The sequence below is a fragment of the Aegilops tauschii genome, chromosome 7 (genome assembly GCF_002575655.3).
Source record: "Aegilops tauschii subsp. strangulata cultivar AL8/78 chromosome 7, Aet v6.0, whole genome shotgun sequence".
Classification (NCBI taxonomy): domain Eukaryota; kingdom Viridiplantae; phylum Streptophyta; class Magnoliopsida; order Poales; family Poaceae; genus Aegilops; species Aegilops tauschii.
In genome coordinates, this window is record NC_053041.3 from 450386147 (window position 1) to 450405259 (window position 19113).

The following is a 19113-nucleotide window of genomic DNA, read 5'->3' on the forward strand; positions in this document are numbered from 1 at the left end:
CATAGCTAGTTGGGTACTTGTCTGTTCAAGCAATTATGACCCCTACGCCTGGTTTCCACGTGTACCCCAGTATACATAACTGAGTGGGTATTCAGAAACACTCCGGACTATCAGGTCCGGAGGCTGAAGCGAAAAGGTCCGCCATGACAAATTATTTACAATCCGGCTAGGGACAAAATATGTCAATTGAAGTACACAGTCACTTAGACTCACATACTTCTTCTTCTATGCCATCCAACAGGCTTTCTAGCCTACAATCCTGTTGGGAATACTTTGCGGCTAATCCTACCTGGTCATATACCAGACTAACGGGAATCTCTTTGCCATCTGACCCTACAGGTCCGATCTGGGCCATGTGATTCGGATCGAGCTTGGTATACCGTGTTTTTACCATGGCCCAAGCTTCCCTCGCACCTTGTCGACGGGCAGATATCTTCCATAATCGGAAGCGCCACCACGCTCCCTTGAGCATCTGTACAAGCTCCCCCATGCTTCCTGGCAGGGAGGCGGATGGCCACAAGGCCTTGGACCCGCCCTGCATCACCTGCCGAACTTGTTCGTGCAGTTGCGAAAGCTCTTGCAGAAGATCGCCTGAGGATCCGGGCATCTCCTCTTCGGGACGACCAGTCAGTATACCTACAGACATAACTCTGTTAGCCTGTTTCTTCGCCGAAGTACATAAAGGTTCGTTTGAGCACATACTAAAAATGCCGCGTTGAAGCCTTCTATTCTCCTTCACGAAGTCTGCTAGTTGGGCCCGAACATCTTTCAATTCTACGCGCAGCCAGGTATTGGCATCCTGGAGATCGTTTTTCTCTCGCCTGACCCGTGTAACTACACGCTCGCCAGCCTCTAGTTGTCATTGAGCTCTTTGTTCATCCTCTTGTAGGGTCTCCGGATTCACTCCGGGATTGCCTGCGGAATCTATTGTTAGATCTGCAACATGCCGAACACCAAATGGTACACGTAATTACGTTTTTTATCGATCGAGAGAAATATTACCAGATGAGGCCTTCTTGGATTCCTCCATTCGGCAGCTGCGGCCCTTAGCTGGGCTTTACACTTCTCCAGCTCTTGAGACAAATGGGTATTCTTCTGTGTAAGAACCTATTAATACAATGATCCTTAAATCAGTTGTACCAACTGTTTCAAGTCTCAGGGGCTACTGATATACATAATTATCAGATTTTACTTACGCGTATATCTTTTAAATACTGGTCTGTGGCTCTAGCAAGCCCATCTTGAGCAGCTCGGATGTACACGTCTCCCGAGTTAAAGGCATTGAAAGCCTCTTCGGAAAAACTAGGGTCGTGGAGTGCGTCCCGCCGACGTCGATGATTCATAGCGCTCTCCACGTCGGAATTTGTAGTGGATATTCTATCTGAATCCTCCGTAGGAGGACCATTCGGTGTCGTCCCCACGTTAACCTCCACCCTCGAGGCCGGTTCTGGAATCCAGCTGGTAGAGGCGTGACGGGCAGGATCCCTGGATACAGTCCGGCGAATGTTCTTTCTGCCAGGACACAGCGGATATAGTTATATTTTAAAGATAACAATCACGGAGCGTGTTTTAAAACCATACCTGTTCGCTGGTGGCTCGGCCATGTCTCTGCTGGCTTTCCTTTTCGGAAGCCTACCCGGTCTGGGCGCCCCTTGTTGGGGAGTCGCCGCGGGGTCGGCATGGCACGCCGATGGCCTTCCCTATATGGCACAATACATGTGTGGTGGGTAAGGTGGAAAGAGTGAATCCTTTTCGGAAGATAGGTCTCCTGTTTTACTTACATGTGATGCAGGGAGGAGGCCGGGATAGTCGGCAATGATGGCCACCAAGGTGCCGTCACAGCTTGCCTGGTAAAACACCTTGTCACCGAGCTCCACAAATATGTCCGGATCTTTTTCGAGTCCGGGATCGAGGGCCCGGTTGTGGTCCTCTCGCTGTGGAGGCGGGCTGTGGACCTCCCTCATGGCTTTCCGTATTTCTTGTTATGGACTAGCGATGTAAATATTTGTGATGAAAGACTGCGGGAATGAATAGAGTTGAGTAAAAGACAGCAGCTCACCCAGCTAGGGGGGTTGTACATGGAAAATCCATCCCGTGGCTTAATGCGGATGAACTACTCTTCTTCTCCTTTATATAAATCGGACAGTATTTTCGCCAGAGCGGTGGCGGAGTCCGGACCTTTCCGACCGCAGCGGGTGGCATCGTCTTCTCCATTGAAGTGCCACATGGGACGCCCCCGATACTGGAGTGACTGCACCCCCCGCATTATGCATATTGACATAACCTCGATTATTGTCAATCCAGATTTGGCTAGCGTTTTTATCCTGCCCATCAATTGAAGGACATCACTGCTATCTTTCTCCTTGGGGCTCCGTGGATGCCAGCTACGGTGTTTCTTCAATGGGGCATTTATGAACTCAGGAAGACCCATTCGGACAGGGTCAGGAAGGGAGATGTCCTCTATATAAAACCACTCGGAAGGCCAATCTTCGGATGTCTTCTTCGGAGTGCCGGACAGGTATCCGGTCCCGGCGATGCGCCATATTTCGGCTCCGCCCACCTGGAATATTGATCCCTCCTGATTGCGAGGGACGAGGCAGACCAACCTCTTCCATAGCTCGAAATGAGCTTCGCAACCCAGAAATAACTCACAAAGGGCGACATAACCTGCGATGTGTAGGATGGAGGCAGGGGTAAAATTATGCAGCTGGAGGCCATAATACTCCAGGATCCCATGGAGGAACGGATGGATTGGAAATCCGATGCCCCTCAGCAAGTAAGGGACAAGGCACACTCGCTCCCCCCTGGATGGGTTGGGAAAACTCTCCGCTTGCTCCCCGCCGTCAAAGGTGGCTAATCCGGCTCAAACGGGGACAAGATATGCAGGCGGGAGAAACCCCTGGGTCTGCAGCTTCACCAATTGGTCGTGGGATATGGTACACTTCTCCCAATCACCTGGCTTGGCGCTATGGGGGCGAGAGGAGGAGATGCGGTGGCCGGCCATGATGGGATGGTTTTTTCCGGGCGCGCTCTGATGAATCCTTGCTTGGGGAAGATGGTGCGGTTTGGATCTGAGGATCCCCGCCTCTTTAATAGACGATTTATTTACATGGTCAGGGTGGCAAGTGTAAAAATGCCCCGGCTTCTCGCATTCTCTCGACACATGGAGACTGACATTATTAAGGTACAGAAGCCGATGAGTGCAACATTAAATGGGAAGCCGGACATTGCTCGTTACAACAGGTACTCTGGAGAATTCGGAGAAGAACCCGCCTTGCAATGCTGAAGACAGTCTGCGTGCCGGACTCATCGTCATTGAAGCCTGGTTCGGGGGCTACTGAGGGAGTCCTGGATTAGGGGGTCCTCGGACAGCCGGACTATATGCTTATGCCGGACTGTTGGACTATGAAGATACAATATTAAAGACTTCGTCCCGTGTCTGGGTGGGACTCTCCTTTGCGTGGAAGGCAAGCTTGGCAATTCGGATATGTAGATTCCCTTCTCTGTAACCGACTCTGTGTAACCCTAGCCCCCTCCGGTGTCTATATAAACCGGAGGGTTTAGTCCGTAGGAAAAAAACAACAATCATAATCATAGGCTAGCTTCTAGGGTTTAGCCTCTACGATCTCGTGGTAGATCAACTCTTGTAATACTCATATCATCAAGATCAATCAAGCAGGAAGTAGGGTATTACCTCCATAGAGAGGGCATGAACCTGGGTAAACATCGTGTCCCCCGCCTTCTGTTACCATTAGCCTTAGACGCACAGTTCGGGACCCCCTACCCGAGATCCGCCAGTTTTGACACCGACACCCGGGTCTGCCAAACGGGAGGCGCCCTCGTGATCCATTTTGAATACGATGGCGCCTCCATGTTGTTCTTCAAGGTCTTCGACGTGGAAGGCCGTCGCATGGAGTGCTGCCCCGGAGGGGGCAGTCAGGAGGTCGACGCGGCGGGGGCCGGGCCCGCCGTTCGCTCCTCCAGCGGCTCCTCCGGTAGCAGTAGCGACGCTTGGGAGTCCAGCGATTCTCCCGAACTCTTCGACACTCCGGAGACGAGCGATGACAGCTACGCACCCCCGAGCTCTCTCCGAGCCCGGCGCAAGGCGGCTGCATCGAGACATCGCCGCCGCTGATCTGGATGCGGTTGTCACCGGTCTCCCGTGGCCCACTGTTGATGATGGCGTCGGCCACGGAGGCACGTGTAGTTAGGGCTCCTCAGAGTTCTCGTCTTTTGTTCCCTGTGAGGAATTGAAAAACAACCCGCGGGGGCGTGTAAAGGGGTCCGCGATGTCTTTTGCTGACGTTATCCTTATTATGAAATCGTGCGAGTGCTTGTCCTGTCTCGGCTTGGTTCCCCCTTTCTAACCTCGCGACGACTTGGTGCTCTACGCTGACAGGTCCCGGTCCCCAGGCAAGCTGCAGCCGTCGCTGGTATGCCAGGTCGCGATGCCATGGTCAAGGCCAGGAGGTGAGCGGTCCGAGGTCCAGTAAGAGCCCCTAAGGCGCGATGCTCAGGAGGTCCCCTTTAGCGTGCAAGCAGCCGCCGAGAGGTGAGAAAGGAAGGCAACGTTGCCGTCACAGAGCCGCATCAATTGAGAATCCCGTGTCGTTGTGATTAGCCGTTCCAGGCATGAAACTTATCTTGGTAATATGGAGTCGTTCCCCTGTGTTGCTCCGGACTCGTGCGTCGGCAGCCGTCGCGCAGCTAGGTTAGGCCCGTGTGAGCCTCCCCCTTCTCTCCCGCACTCTCCTTCGTGCTCTACGTCCTCAGGTCCCGGCCCTCGAGCAAGCTCAGCCGCCGCTGGTATGCCAGGTCGCGATGCCGTTGTCAAGGCCAGGGGTGAGGGCTGGAGAGCCAGTAAGAGCTCCTGAGTCGCGATGCTCAGGAGCCCCCCTTTTAACGCGCAAGCAAATCGTATGGGAAAGAGAGGGAGCTCGTGGTGCCGCCCACGCTAGACCTCAGGAGGTTCCTGTAAATCATCATGAGAAAAGCACGGGTTGCCATTATGATTGCCGGTTGGCCATTGGTTGCTCCGAGAGAAGGGTGACGGCACTGAGGGCCTGGTGAGGTGACACGCGCGGGGCTGCCGCGGGCCAGAGCTCGACCGCTCAGACTTGTCGGCGTTGCAGGGACGGACCCGTGTGCAAGTACCGTGCCAACGTGAGCAGCTTCCGTGGTAGGTGGCAATCGAGCAGGCGATAATCACAGGCAGATTAGGCATGAAAGGCAAACCAACTTAGGTAAATGCAGAATGGATACATGCCACTGGGTCAGACCCAGCGGCTTGGGGATGATGCAGCCCGAGGGGCGCCCCCAGCAAGGTAAGCTAAAAACATAAAAGGGATACATGCCGCAGGGGCGGACCCACGCGACCTGGGAATAATGCAGCCCTGAGGGCACTCCCAGCTGAAATGAACTTGGCGGATGTCACCTGGTTCCGTTGTAGATGGGGGTGTTGGAGCAGCTTGGAGATGCGCGGTGAAGGGGCCGACCCTAACGAGCCGCCGGGGCCCTGAGCCTCGGGAGGCTCTGGGGGTCCAGGTGGTTCCGTGAGGACCATCTCCATCTCCGCTAGGACCACGTGGTGCCTGGCCTCCTGAGCCGCCAGAATGCTCCGCAGGTGACGCTGGTAGGTGGCAGCTGCGTTTGGCAGGCCAAAAGGCATGCGAACGTAGCTGTGCGGTGGACCCTCGCAGCATCCCACGTGCGAAGGCCAGAAGCGCTCCTGAGATGCGGCTCGGTTGAGCCCTGGGACGTCGATGCAGACGCGCAGCCCACCATCCTCGCCTGGATGGGGAGCCACGCCAGGCAAGCGGTGGTCGCCGCGCATAGCCCTCGCTTCCTGAAGCTCCTGAGTGGTCTTGGTCATGAACTCCTGAACGTTGGGCTTTCCATGCCCTGTGCCTTCCTGAGGGAAACATGCCGCAAGGCACGCCTCCAAGTGGTGCCCGAGCGCCTCCCTCGTGATGTTGGCAAGGTATGAGGCCCTCCAGAAGAGAGTCCCCGAGCCCTACCCGAGGAGGGCGCCAGGCGCGCCTTCCTATGCGATGGAAGGAGGCGCCCCAAGCACGGGCGCTGATCCTGACGCGGCACCACCCGAGATGCCGACCTCCTGAGGCCTTGCGCGGAGCGGTTGCTTCTTCTTCTTGGGGATGGCCTCTCGAGGGTTCTTGCGCTTGCTGTCCGGGTCCTCGATTGATGCAGCTTGGAAGGCACGCTCGAGGGAGCACACCGCATCCCTCTCTTCGCAGGGGACCGTGATGATTCCGCCAGTTCCTGGCATCTTGAGGACGTTGTAGCCGTGGTGGGTCGCCGCCATGAACTTGGCCAGGGCTGGATACCCGAGGATGGCCTTGTATGGCAGGTGGATGTGGGCGACGTCGAAGTCGATGAGCTCGGTGCGGTAGTTGTCGCGCTGTCCGAAGGTGACAGGGAGGCGGACCTGCCCTATCGGGGTGGTGGAGCCATCAATAACTCCTGAGAAAGGCTTGGTAGGCTGGAGCTGATCATATGGCACTTGAAGGTTGTCGAACATCTCAACGGACAGGATGTTAAGCCCTGCGCCGCCATCGATGAGGGTCCTGGTGACTTGAACGTTGCTGATGACAGGTGAACAGAGCATTGGGAGGACACCAGCAGTAGCCGCGCACTTGAGTTGATCTGCCGAGCTGAAGGTGATGGCGCACTTGGACCACCTGAGCGGGCGTGTGGCCTTGAGCCTGGGGAGGATTGTGTTCACCTCACGAGCAAACTGCTTGAAGATGCATTGTGAGGCTGGGGCATGAGCTCCGCCCAAGATGCAAGAGATAACACGTGGCTCCTGGAAGCCCCCAGCCCCCTCGTCCTGGTGATGGTCGTCATTCCTTCTTGGCGGCGGCGGCAGAGGAGGAAGGCCTGCGTTGCCCTGGGAGCGGTCCTCGAGAGGTTGATCCCTCCAGGCACCCTCGCGAGGCTGGTCCTACCAGCGATCCTCATCAGGTCGGTCACGCCACTCCTGGCGAGGGCCACGGTCGTCCCATCGTCCTCCGCCACGTCCTCCTCCTCGGCCGTAGCCCCAGTCATTGCGCTCGGGGCGTGGACCGAAGCGTCCTTCTCGAACAGCCCTGAGCTCCTGGCACTCGTTGGTGTTGTGGGTGTGGAGGTTGTGGTAGGCGCAAAACGGTCGGCTGCCCTTGGACGACTCCGGCTGGTCCCTGCCGCGCTTCATGTCTGGCTCTGCCGTGAGCACGGTTACTCCCTTGTGCTTCATGTCCTTGGCCTTGGTCTTCTTTTCTTCTGGGTCAGCAGGAGGGAGCTCAAGGAGGGAGAGGCGCCCCTCCTCAGCTCGTGCGCACTTGGTCGCCAGGTTGAACAGCTCCAGGGATGTGCACAGCTCCTCGTGGATGGCGAGCTCCTCCTTCATCTTGACGTCGCGGACGCCATCAGAGAAGGCTGAAATGATGGCCTCGTCGGTCACCTTGGGGATCTAGAGTTGGCCGAGGGACGGTCGCGAGTGCCCTGGAAGTTGGCGATGATGCGGCTGCGCATCTCGTCCCAGGATGAGATCGACCCTGGAGGCAGGTTCAGGAGCCACGAGCGGGCGCCGTCCTTGAGCGCCATGGGAAACCAGTTCGCCATGACCTTCTCGTCTCTGTTGGCCGCCTCGATGCTCAGCTCGTAGAGCTGCGAGAACTCCGCAGGGTCGGGGTGCCGTCATAGCGAGGAGGCAGGTCCAGCTTGAACTTGCCCGGCCAGGCGACACTACGCAGCTCGGGGGTGAAGGCGCGACAACCTGCTGTGGTCACCGGGGCCCTTTGCTAACGCAGAGCTTGCTCTTGATGGTACCCACGCACCGCCACCATGGCTAGTACGCGGTCTTGTCGCGCCGGTGCAGGGAACACGGGGGCGCCTTCTTGATGCGAGGGATTTCTTGGCAGCTTCTTTCTTGTCGCGCGGGCGCTGGATGCGGTGGGTCACGTCCAGGGGCCGCGAGCCTTGGAGCCAGGGCACTGTCTTGGGGCAGAGGTGGTGGAGGCGCTCCATGAGCCGCGTCGCCCGTACCTGGCGGAGGGCGAGGCAGCGAGAGGGACGGCGCGGAAGAGCCCCCTGCGGCGCTGACGAGCTCGGTGATGCAAGCGAGCCATTCTTCGTAGAGGTCGTCGACGAGGCGGTAGTGTAGGAGCTCATGTGCCAGGAGTAGCGCAGCCTACGCGTCCGCGGGGGCGCGACAAGCGTGGGACGACGAGCCAGCTGGGGTCAGCGATGGAGTGGCGGTGCGGCCTTCCCGCCGTACCGAGGGGTGCAGTGAAGATGCTTTCTGCTCGTTCCTCGCCGGGCCGGTGGCAGCGTTGGCGGCAGGTGACGGAGAACGACGAGGAGGTCCATCGACAGGAGCCATCTGGGCGACGCATGCGGTGAGAGCGGCCCAATGCTCAGCGCGGGCTCGGCGGGCGTCCGACATGGATGCGACGAAGCGATGGGACGCGGATCAACGGAAGGAAGATTTCGGCGCACCCCTACCTGGCGCGCTAAATGTCAGATATCGGGTTCCGGCAAAACCCTTATGTTTAGAACACTGGGGTGCGCACGAAGATTTCCCCCTACCGAAAGACGCCCTCAGCCTCACCGCGATCCCTAAGCTAGCTCAACCAACTCATAGCACAAGAGACACAAGATTTATACAGGTTTGGGCCACCGTTGTGGTGTAATACCCTACTCCTATGTGGTGGTGGATCGCCTCTTGGGCTGATGATGAACAGTACAAGGGAAGAACAGCCTCGCGAGGAGAGGTGTTCTTGAGCTGGTGTGGTGTGTAGATGAACTGAATTCATCTTGCTATTGTGGTGGCTAGCCCTATTTATAGAGGCCCTGGTCCTCTCCCCAAATATTGAGCGGGAAGGGATCCAACAACGGCCATTTTGAAAGGGGACAGCTAGTACAAGCTATCCTGACTAAAGGTGGTCTTCACCTGCCAAAGGCGCTGGTGGTGACGCCGTCTTGGGCTCCACGGTGACCTCCGTCCTGTCGTCCTGCTGGTCTTGGTCTTGGTGCATCGATATGGAAACCTTTGCCTGGTGCCTCGGTACTCCGCGCCTGCGCTTGCCCCCTTATCACCAAAGGGGAAACGAGGACACTGCGCGGGCTGGCGCCCGCCTGGCGCCTGCCTGGCCTTGGTCGTCATGGCTTGCGTCATGGTAACCTCGCGAGGTACCCTTTGCCTTGATCTCTCCGCCTCCCTCGCGAGCCTGCCTGGTGAGGCCGCTCCTGAGGAGGCCTTGTGTCATCCGCCCCGCGAGGCTTGGCCCCTCGCGAGGGTCTTGAGTGTTGGTTGATGAAGACGGGCCATACTGGGCCACTGGTGGGCCACGCCGCGGGCCGCAGGTAGGCAAGTCTGGGGACCCCCGTTCCCAGAACGCCGACAGTACTGAACATGTAGAGAAAAAGAGAAGATCGTTGCGTGGGAATATAATGTCATGCAGATGCCGCTCCATGGTGGGCGAAGTGCCCCGCCCTCCGCCATTCCAGATTGTATTCCAGAGGAAGATAACTATTCAGATGGGGATTCAGAGGGAGCCGACCACTCCTATTTACCACCTGAGGTGTTTGCTCTAACCTGGCATGCTGATGTTGGTCATATCATGCATATGGCGCCTTCCATTGCTTACATTATACATCTTATATGTCATCAGCTTAGTTTAGATTTGCTTTGTGTGAATGCCACCTGTTTGGTTTCTATATCATACTCCCATTGTTCCTAAATATTTGTCTTTTTAGAGATTTCAACAAGTGACTACATACGGAGCAAAATGAGTGAATCTACACTCTAAAATATGTCTATATACATCCGTATGTGGTAGTCCATTTGAAATCTCTAAAAAGATAAATATTTAGGAACGGAGGGAGTATATGAGAATTATGCAATGCCATCTTCTTTAGCCAGGCATCATATACGTGAATCATGCAATGCCATCCTGTTTAGCCCGTCATTGTATATGTGAATTGTATCGTGCCATGTTTTTTTCATAATATATTCCATTTGTCAATAATGTTTATACATTCGTCTACTCTTCCTGTGCATCAACCATTTGAGTCGGTCATGGGAAATTCTGGAGTGACAACAAGGTCTCTGAGCAGTCAGTGCTACCTGTCGATGCAGATTTCTGGCTGGTTACAGATAGCTCCTCAGAGGAGGATTCAGAGACAGATGACCAGTCTTATCCCCCCGAGGTGCATGCTCTAACTTCGCAGGGTTATATTGCTCATATCATGCATATGGTGTCTTGCATTGCCATGCCATCTGCTTAGATTAGACATGCTTTGGGTGAATGCCTCCTGTTTGCTTTCTATATCAGATATGTGAACTATGCAATGTCATGTTTTTCAGCCAATTATCATATATGTGAATTATGCACCACCATGTAGGCAGGCATCATATATGTGAATTATCTCATGCCATCGTTTTTTCATTACGTATTCCATTTGTCGACAATCTGTGTATATTGATCTACTGTTCATGTGTATAAGCCATTGGAGCCGGTCATGGAAAAATCTGGAGTGAAAACAAGGTCTTCAGAGCAGGCAATGGTACTTGTTGAAGCATATATCTCGATGGTTACAGGGAGCTCCTAAGAGGAGGATTCAGAGACAGATGACTAGTCCTATATCCCACCTGAGGTGTATGCTCTAAGTTCAAATGTTTATATTTCTCCTATCATGCATATGGTGTCTTGCATTGCTTAGTTTAGACATCATATGCACAATATTGAATTCCATCTGCTTAGTTTAGAGATCATACATGCGAGTGCCAGCTGCTTAGTATATGAATCAATTATGTGAATTATATCCATCCTGTATACTTAGACAACATATATGTGAATTATTTCATCCCAACCTATTTTAGAAAGACATCATATAGTTTTGTCATGTAAACATGTTTAGATACTCATCATATGTTGAATTACGCCATTATATCCTGTTAAGTTATCCATCATATATCTGAAACTGTGTCATGTTATCCTGTTTAGTTAGGTATCATATATGTGAAATTGTGTCATGCTGTCCTGTTTGGTTAGACAACATATATGTGAATTACCACATCTGTCTATCATACAATGTCTGTACGTTCAATTTATTTTCTTGTTTATCAGCCATTTGAATTGGAGAGGGTGATGGCAGTATCTAAGGGAGCAAAAACCCGTTCTTCACAAAAGACAGTGCTACCCATCGATGCAGATAGAACCATGGTCGTACTGGCCCACAAACTAGCCCCACCACACATAATCGAGACTCTTCCAGATTGCACACTTACACCGTTGGGCAGAGAACCAGCTACAACCCATCTAACCGCTTCTAGTTGACAAAGCACCATGTCCACCACAGAGTATGCCCACACGAGCAGTTTGTAAAGAAACTGCAATGCCAAAGCACGAAGACCACCACAGCGAACCCAAACTCCACGTTTAAAGCAGAAGAGCAACTGTTCTTAGGTCAGATAACGTAGCTATGGTCCATACTCCTTTGTTGTTGCATCACTGTATTTACTCATACCAACTGCTTTCGAATTTGAAGGATCCAATTGAAACTCCGATGGCGCAACATGTATGTTTTAAACCTATTTCTTTAGCTAGATTGTTGTTCTAACTTCTTGCTCTACGTTGATATCAGTTTCAGTTGTATAAACAGTTATGTTCTCATGTGATGCACATTACAAGTGGTGCCAATGTTGTGTAGTTTCTCACACTTATATTCTGTTTATGCTGCTGTGTCTTCAAAATATATGAGTTGAACCGTGTCTCTATCTTGATTAGGCAACATAAACTAGAATGATATGGACAATACAATGACCATAGTACATAGATATATGTTTGTTTCATGTTGTTATCCTGACCACCTTACTAGTAAACCGGTTTACCAAAACGAGTTTCGTATACTACATGCTAAACCTGTGATGTGTCTGCTTGTTTCTCTTGTAGTATGCAAACAGAATATTGGAGAAGAGCACCCCACTATGCAATGGTAGAGAAAGTAATGCAGATAAGGTTCAAGATAGTGAGACAACCCTGTTGGTCTCCAAGAAAGGTGGTAAAAACGATCTTGTAGACAGTGAGAAAACCCCACAGTCCTGCGTTGATGTAGTGTTCGAGTTACTGGCCTGTACCGCTGGCACAAGCTCTTCGAACCAGCTGCCTGAATCACTTCGGCTTCTTCAGTCTTAGCTAAAAGCTGAAAGGCATCAGTCAGCTGTGTTGCGGCAAGAAGCCGAAGGACTGAGGAAGTGCCTGCAGAATTCAGATGCATACTTTCTTGTGCAACAGCAAGCGTTGGAGGATTTAAGCGACAAACAATAGAAAGTTAATAAGCTTGCTAAGCATCTTGCCAGCATTATGGGTACCCAGGTGTAGGATCGAAAGTATGTCTAGAGGGGGGTGATTAGACTACTTGACCAAATAAAAACTTAACCTTTTCCCAATTTTAGTTCTTGGCATATTTTAACAACTTAGCACAAGTCAAGCAATCTTAACACAATTCAAGCAAGCATGCAAAGTGTATATGAGCAGCGGAAAGTAAAGCATGCAACTTGCAAGAATGTAAGGGATGGGTTTGGAGAGCGCAAATGCAATAGGAGACACGGATGTATTTGGCGTGGTTCCGATAGGTGGTGCTATCGTACAACCATGTTGATGGAGACTTCAACCCACGAAGGGTAACAGTGGCGTGAGTCCACAGAGGGATCCACCCACGAAGGGTCCACGAAGAAGCAACCTTGTCTATCCCACCATGGCCATCGCCCACGAAGGACTTGCCTCACTAGGGTAGATCTTCACGAAGTAGGCGATCTCCTTGCCCTTACAAACTCCTTGGTTCAACTCCACAATCTTGTCGGAGGCTCCCAAGTGACATCTAACCAATCTAGGAGACACCACTCTCCAAAAGGTAATAGATGGTGTGTTGATGATGAACTCCTTGCTCTTGTGCTTCAAATGATAGTCTCCCCAACACTCAACCCACTCTCATAGGATTGGATATGGTGGAAAGCTGATTTGAGTGGAAAGCAACTTGGGGAAGGCTAGAGATCAAGATTCATATGGTTGGATTGGAATATCTTGGACTCAACACATGAGTAGGTGGTTCTCTCTCAGAAAATGAGTAGTGTAAGTGTAAGCACGTTTTGATGGCCTCCCTCATGAATGAGGAGAGAGTGGAGGGGTATTTATAGCCTCCACACAAAATCTAACCGTTACACACAATATACCAAACTCGGTGGGACCGAATCAGAAAACTTGGTCAGACCGATTTAGTACATAATGTGACCGTTAGGCAATTACAGTGGGACCGACATGTCAACTCGGTGGGACTGATATCATTTGGGTTAGGGCATAACATAATCTCGGTTTGATCGATTACACAAACTCGGTTGGACCGACTTTGTTAATAAGCTAACCAGAGAGTTGGTCAGGCAAACTTGGTGGGACCGATTCGCTCGTCTCGGTGGAAGCGAAGTGTTACGAAAAGGAAACAGAGAGTTTGCATTGCAGACTTGGTGGGACCGATCGCTCATCTCGGTTAGACCAAAACGTTACGAAGCGAAACAGAGAGTTTGCAACCCCATCTCGGTGAGACCGAGATCCATATCGGTGAGACCGAAGTGACTAGGGTTTCTGGCAGTGGCTATGTCAAATCAACTCGGTGGCGCCGGATGGATCAAATCGGTGGGGCCGAGTTTGACTTTTGGTTTGGTACATATGTGGATATGAGGAAGTGGTTGAGGGCTTTGGAGCATATCACAAAGCACTTTGAGAAAGCAAGCCATTAAGCAACACCTCGTCCCCTTCTAATAGTATTGGCTTTCCTATAGACTCAATGTGATCTTGGATCACTAAAATAGAAAATGTAGAGTCTTGGACTTTAGTGCTTGAGCCAATCTTTTGTCCTTAGCATTTTGAGGGGTCCACAATCCAAATCCATGCCATGCCAATCATTGAACTTTCCTAAAATATTTATCTTAAATGGCATTAGTTCAATGAGCTATATGTTGTTAATCATTACCAAAACTACCCAGCGATAGTTGCACTTTCAATCTCCCCTTTTTTGGTAATTGATGGCAACATATAGATCAAAGCTTCGACAAATAATAATAAGATAGAAATACATTGTCGCTTTGAGAAGTATGTGATAAGCAAGAGCTCCCCCTAAATTTGTGCATTATTTAAATTTGCTTTGGACTGTTCACTCTTCCATGTCACATACATCTTGGTGGAGCGCTCAAAATGATAACAATTGAAAAAATGCACTCATCACCAAGCAAAGTGAATGACCATAGATGGATATAAGAGATAATATCATTCAAGCACACATTAAGATAGCATATGATCAAACACATGATCATCCAAGTATCTCACAAAAGACATAATGTATCAAGCAAACACACAATAAAGTATCAAGCAAATAAACTGCAAAGAGAGACAAAAACAACACTCTCTCTCTCTCTCGAAGACTATGATCTATACATATTTCTCCCCCTTTGGCAACAAGTTACCAAAAAGTTAAAAATAGGCATAGTGCTATGCGTCTCTCAGGCTTGGTCTTCATGAGGTGGTGTAGAGATGACTCTAAGGACGAAAGCTTATGTTGAAGTAGCTGGAGCTGGTGGAGTGGCTGCTGGAGGTGGCACTGAAGCTGTAGCTGCTAGTGTTGATGTAGTGGCTCTAGTATCTGGTACTGGCACTGCAGCAGACCTCTGACCTCTTGGCACTCTTGTGAAAGCATCTGTAGTACACTTGCCTTTCTTCTCCTCTACCTCCTCCTGGAGTTGCTCAACTACTGACTGAATCTCAGTTACTTTGACATCAAGATCATAGAATTTCTGTTCAATGATCCTCTCCAAACTCTCCTGATTTTGAGTCAGGGTGGACAACCCCTAATCAATCCTCAAGGTGGATTGGATCAGATATCCAAGTTGATCTTGCTTACTCTTTAAGAACACCTGAGATGCCTCTTCAGCACTTGGCATCTTTGCATCTTTCTCAGCCCTTGCCTTCTCTCTCTTCTCATGTGCTTGCACCGAGGAAGGATCTTCCTCATCCATGACAACAGTGTTATCCTCAAAATCTGGCTTGAGAGGTAAATGCTCCTTGTCCAACAAATAAGTGCATGTGCCCGTCTTGGAGTTGATGAGCATCTGAATTTGTGGAGCATACCCACAAGACCTCTTTTGATCTGCAGTTGTCCTCTTGATTGTTTCCACAATCAAACTCATCACTTTGAACTTTTGAGGAACATCAAATATGTGCAGCAAGTTTATGGAATGTCCTCTTATCATTTTGTGATCTCCAGACTTGGGCAAAAGAGTATGCCTCAGGATGGTATTGATTGTGGGCAGGCCTGACAATAATTGCTTCACTGAGCCAAACTTGTGAGTTTCCATGTCTGCATCAGGAATTTCCTCGTACATACTTGCAAAGAGTTATGGTCTTTCTTCTTCTTGGCATACACATCCAAGTCATCCTCATGAGATTCTGGGGCATTTATTAATCTGGCCCATTCATCAACAGTGGTTTGGTACCTAGTACCTTCTGACATCCATACAATTCTGCCATTAGGATAGAAGTGAGCAGTGGAGTAAAATTGCATGATCAGCTCATCATTCCACTTAGTGAGCTTCTGGCCAACAAACTTGTCCACTTCACAAGCCTTGAAGCTGTCATAGACACCTGGGAGGTGATCTTCATTTTCTCTAATGTATGTCCAGTCAACCCATCTCATGTCACATACTATGGGCTTCTTGTCAAGCAGAATAGTCTCATAGAAATCTTGCTGTTCCTTAGTGTGTAACCTGTAATCCACATCAGTTCTCCTCCTTACAGCATATGGGTCATTCTTCCTCCAAAGTCTCAGACCTGCATCCTTCCTGATCCTCATGTCCTCTGCCACAGGATGTGTATCATTGTGGTCTGGAATCTTTGGTTTGAGCTTCCTCAGCACTTGGGCTTCAGCTTCTTCTTCTTCAACTTCAGGCACTGGGGCCTTGTTCTTCTCCTCAGCAGGAATATTTCTTGTACTCCTCTTGGGTGCAGTCTTGGTGGCTAGAGCCGCGGCTTTGGGAGCAGGTTTGGGCTTAGCAGCAGCCCCTGACTTAATTGCATCTCCCATTAGCTTTTGTGCCTTAGGTGTTGGAGCAGCATCCTCTTCCTCTTCAGAATCTCTCATCATAGAGAGCTTTCCAATGATCCTGGCAGTAGTCTTCTTGACCCTCTCTTTTATCTTCTTCCCTTCTGCAACAGTCTCTTTGGGTTTAGATCCCAAAGTTTCTTGAGTGGAGGCTCTGGACTTAGACATAGGAACTCTTTTTGCTGGTGCCTTTCTGTTCATGCCTGGCTTTGTGGATGCAGCAGTGCCAAACTCCTTCTTCACCACCTTCTTCTTTGAAGTGGCCTCATCCTCAGCTGCAACATAATATTCATCCTCTGAATCTGAAGTTCTCTTCTTTCTTGCTCTAGTATCTGCCTTGGGCAAGTTACTAGGTGTGCTCCTGCCGCCCTCATCATAGCTGCTGGAGGGACTAGTGCCCTCACTCAACTGCTCTTGCTGTTCAGATCTGTTCTGGCTGTCACTCTGGTCAGACATCTTGCAGACAAACTGTCGGTAGACCCTGTGAATAGGTTGTAGATGAGGTAGAGTAGATGAGCATCACCAAGTACAGAGGTTTTGCAAAACAAATTGAGTCAAAAAACTTAGTTTTAGTTATCTATAGAAGTGATCTCGGAGCTACCGAATTGACAACCTCGGTGATACCGAAACAACACTTGGAACCTAAACTAGTGAACTCGGTCAGCCCGAGTCACAGTTTGGTGGCACTGAGATTGCTAGGGTTTCATAGAAACTTGAACTCGGTCACACCGATTTGCAATTTTCGGTAAGACCGAAAAACGCATGTGCAATGGCCTAAGCCGAATCGGTGAGACCGATTTCTATAGTTCGGTCGGTCCGAGATGAGTTCTGCGGAGGGCTAACCCTAAAATTTTCGAATCAATCGAGGCCTAAGGAAGATTTAGCTGGATATTTCAATCTCGTTCGTGGCAAGAATCATGGCATTGTCCTTGTGCTAGGAATCGGAGTTAAAAAGATAGCACAAGGGGTCGAACACGTACCCTAGAACGGCGGGTGTTCGCTACAACGGCGACGGTGGAGCAGAATCCGTCGACGGTAGCAGAATCCAATGGCGGGAGATCGTTGGCGGCGAGGAGACGATCCAGAGACCCGAGGAAGCAGAGCAGGACACGCGTGGGCTGAGAGGATTTGAAGTAAATTCCAAAATCTCACCCGTGGGTATTTATATCCCGACCCTGTCGGTGTGACCGAGTGGAACAACTCGGTGGCACCGAGATTGCAGAATCGCAAGCGGTTGCTGCAACTCAGTGTGACCGAAGTGTTCAAATCGGTTGCACCGAGATGAAAACTTAGATCAACTTAGTGAACTCGGTTTGACCGAAATGGATGTCTCGGTCAGACCGAAATGCACAAAGAGGTTTTGGAAGTTTAAGTCTATGACGAATTGGGGACTCCGAGTGCTCCTCACACAGAGTGGTTCGAATGTAGCATGAATAGAGTTTGAGACGAGAAAAGCATAGATAGCTAGAGAAGGTTCTTAGGCATTCTTGTCCATCCACTTGGCAAAAGAGAAAAAGAAACCAAACAAACAAAAAAACAAGTGGATGTCCTCGAATGAGTAAAATATGCAAACGACATGCTCACACAATAAGATGGCAAACGAAATATGTGACAAGGCATGCACAACCAATTCTAGCATCTATCAAACAATTGGCGATGACTAGGTCATCTATATATGAGTATATTGACTTAGGAGTCAAATGAGAACATTTGATCATAGGTCATACTCATCGTTTAAGCACAAGTGGGGTTACCACTTTTACATAAAGCATTATTGTGTTCACACCATTAGAGTTGCTTTAGCTCAATTCTTTAGAGTAAAGCTCCGCCTAGATGTGAGATCCCCCCTAAGAGGGATGAACTAACCATGGGTTTTGTTGATGATGACTTCATGTAGGTGTTGAATATGTGGATGCTCAATGTTGTTGTAGATCATTTGGAGCAATCCATTGGAGTGAGTTGCACTTTCAATACCTACACGGGTTAGTCCCACAAGGAACAAACAAGGATATCCATAGACATAGAGTGATGCACACACAAGATGATGTCCATTAAAGCATTAGGTTACCTTGTCCCTTGTCTTACCAACAAGAGGGTTTGTGACTCCTTGAACTAGTGCAAGATGTGGAAGTAGATTGCACTTGTCCTTGCCAAAATGATATGAGTGAAGAATATTGGCGGAGTCACCCTCAAGAACTCTCTAGTCCTTCTTCTTTGGCATCCACATCATCTTGATGGGAATCCTTGGGGTTGTAGTGGAACTTGATGAAGTAGAACTTGATGTAGTCTTGGGAACCCACTTGACCAAGGCCTTGGGAGCTTCTTCAAATGCATCAATCTCCTCTTGAAGCTTGTCCTTGCCTTTTTGCTTGTGGTCTTGTGGTGGAAGATCATCTTGAGCTTGTGTCCCTTGGAAAGAAGTAGGATCATACTTCTCTTGTTGGGGAACAAACTTCGTCTTGGGCTATTGATCTTCTTCCCACTCAACTCCATTGGCATTGAACTTCCATTCAAAACCAACACCTTGATTCTTCCGGTGCCTTCCTTGCTTGTGTACAATTTCCTCAAATTGCTTACTTCCGGCAAGGATTTTGTAGACACCTTTCTCTATAATTCCCTTCAATAAGCTATTTTCATGCTCAAGTGTAACTTGGCTACGAGAATTATTAGTGGAATCAAGAGAACTACTAGGAGCAACAACATTGGATTTAGCATGATTATTGTTACTACTAGAAGAAGAATCTTTCTTACTCTTGTTGCTAGACTTTACTTGTGGCATGTAAGTAGATAAGAGTAAATGCTTGGCAATGTAAGAAGAACTTTTCTTACAAAGATCATCATTGATTGCCTTTAAAAACTCATGCTCTTGCTCAAGGTTGAGCTTTTCAAAGCGTAACTTCTCATGAGTCTTTAAAAGTTCTCGATGATCTTCCAAGGTAGTTTCATGAGCTAACTTAAGAGTGT

At 50.0% G+C, this 19113-nt stretch overlaps 1 protein-coding gene across 1 annotated transcript in view; it reads right to left on the reverse strand.

Annotated features, from left to right (window-relative positions):
- Positions 1-16605, reverse strand: part of LOC109746611 (uncharacterized) — an 83158-nt gene extending 66553 nt beyond the window's left edge. Inside the window, exons 1-2 of the mRNA XM_020305760.2 lie at positions 15552-16605; positions 14725-14733 (exon numbers count right to left, since the gene is read on the reverse strand). Of these exons, the coding sequence (XP_020161349.2) occupies positions 14725-14733; positions 15552-16605 (1063 nt within the window). The remainder of the gene's footprint in view (positions 1-14724; positions 14734-15551) is intronic.
- Between the last annotated feature and the right edge of the window lie 2508 nt (positions 16606-19113).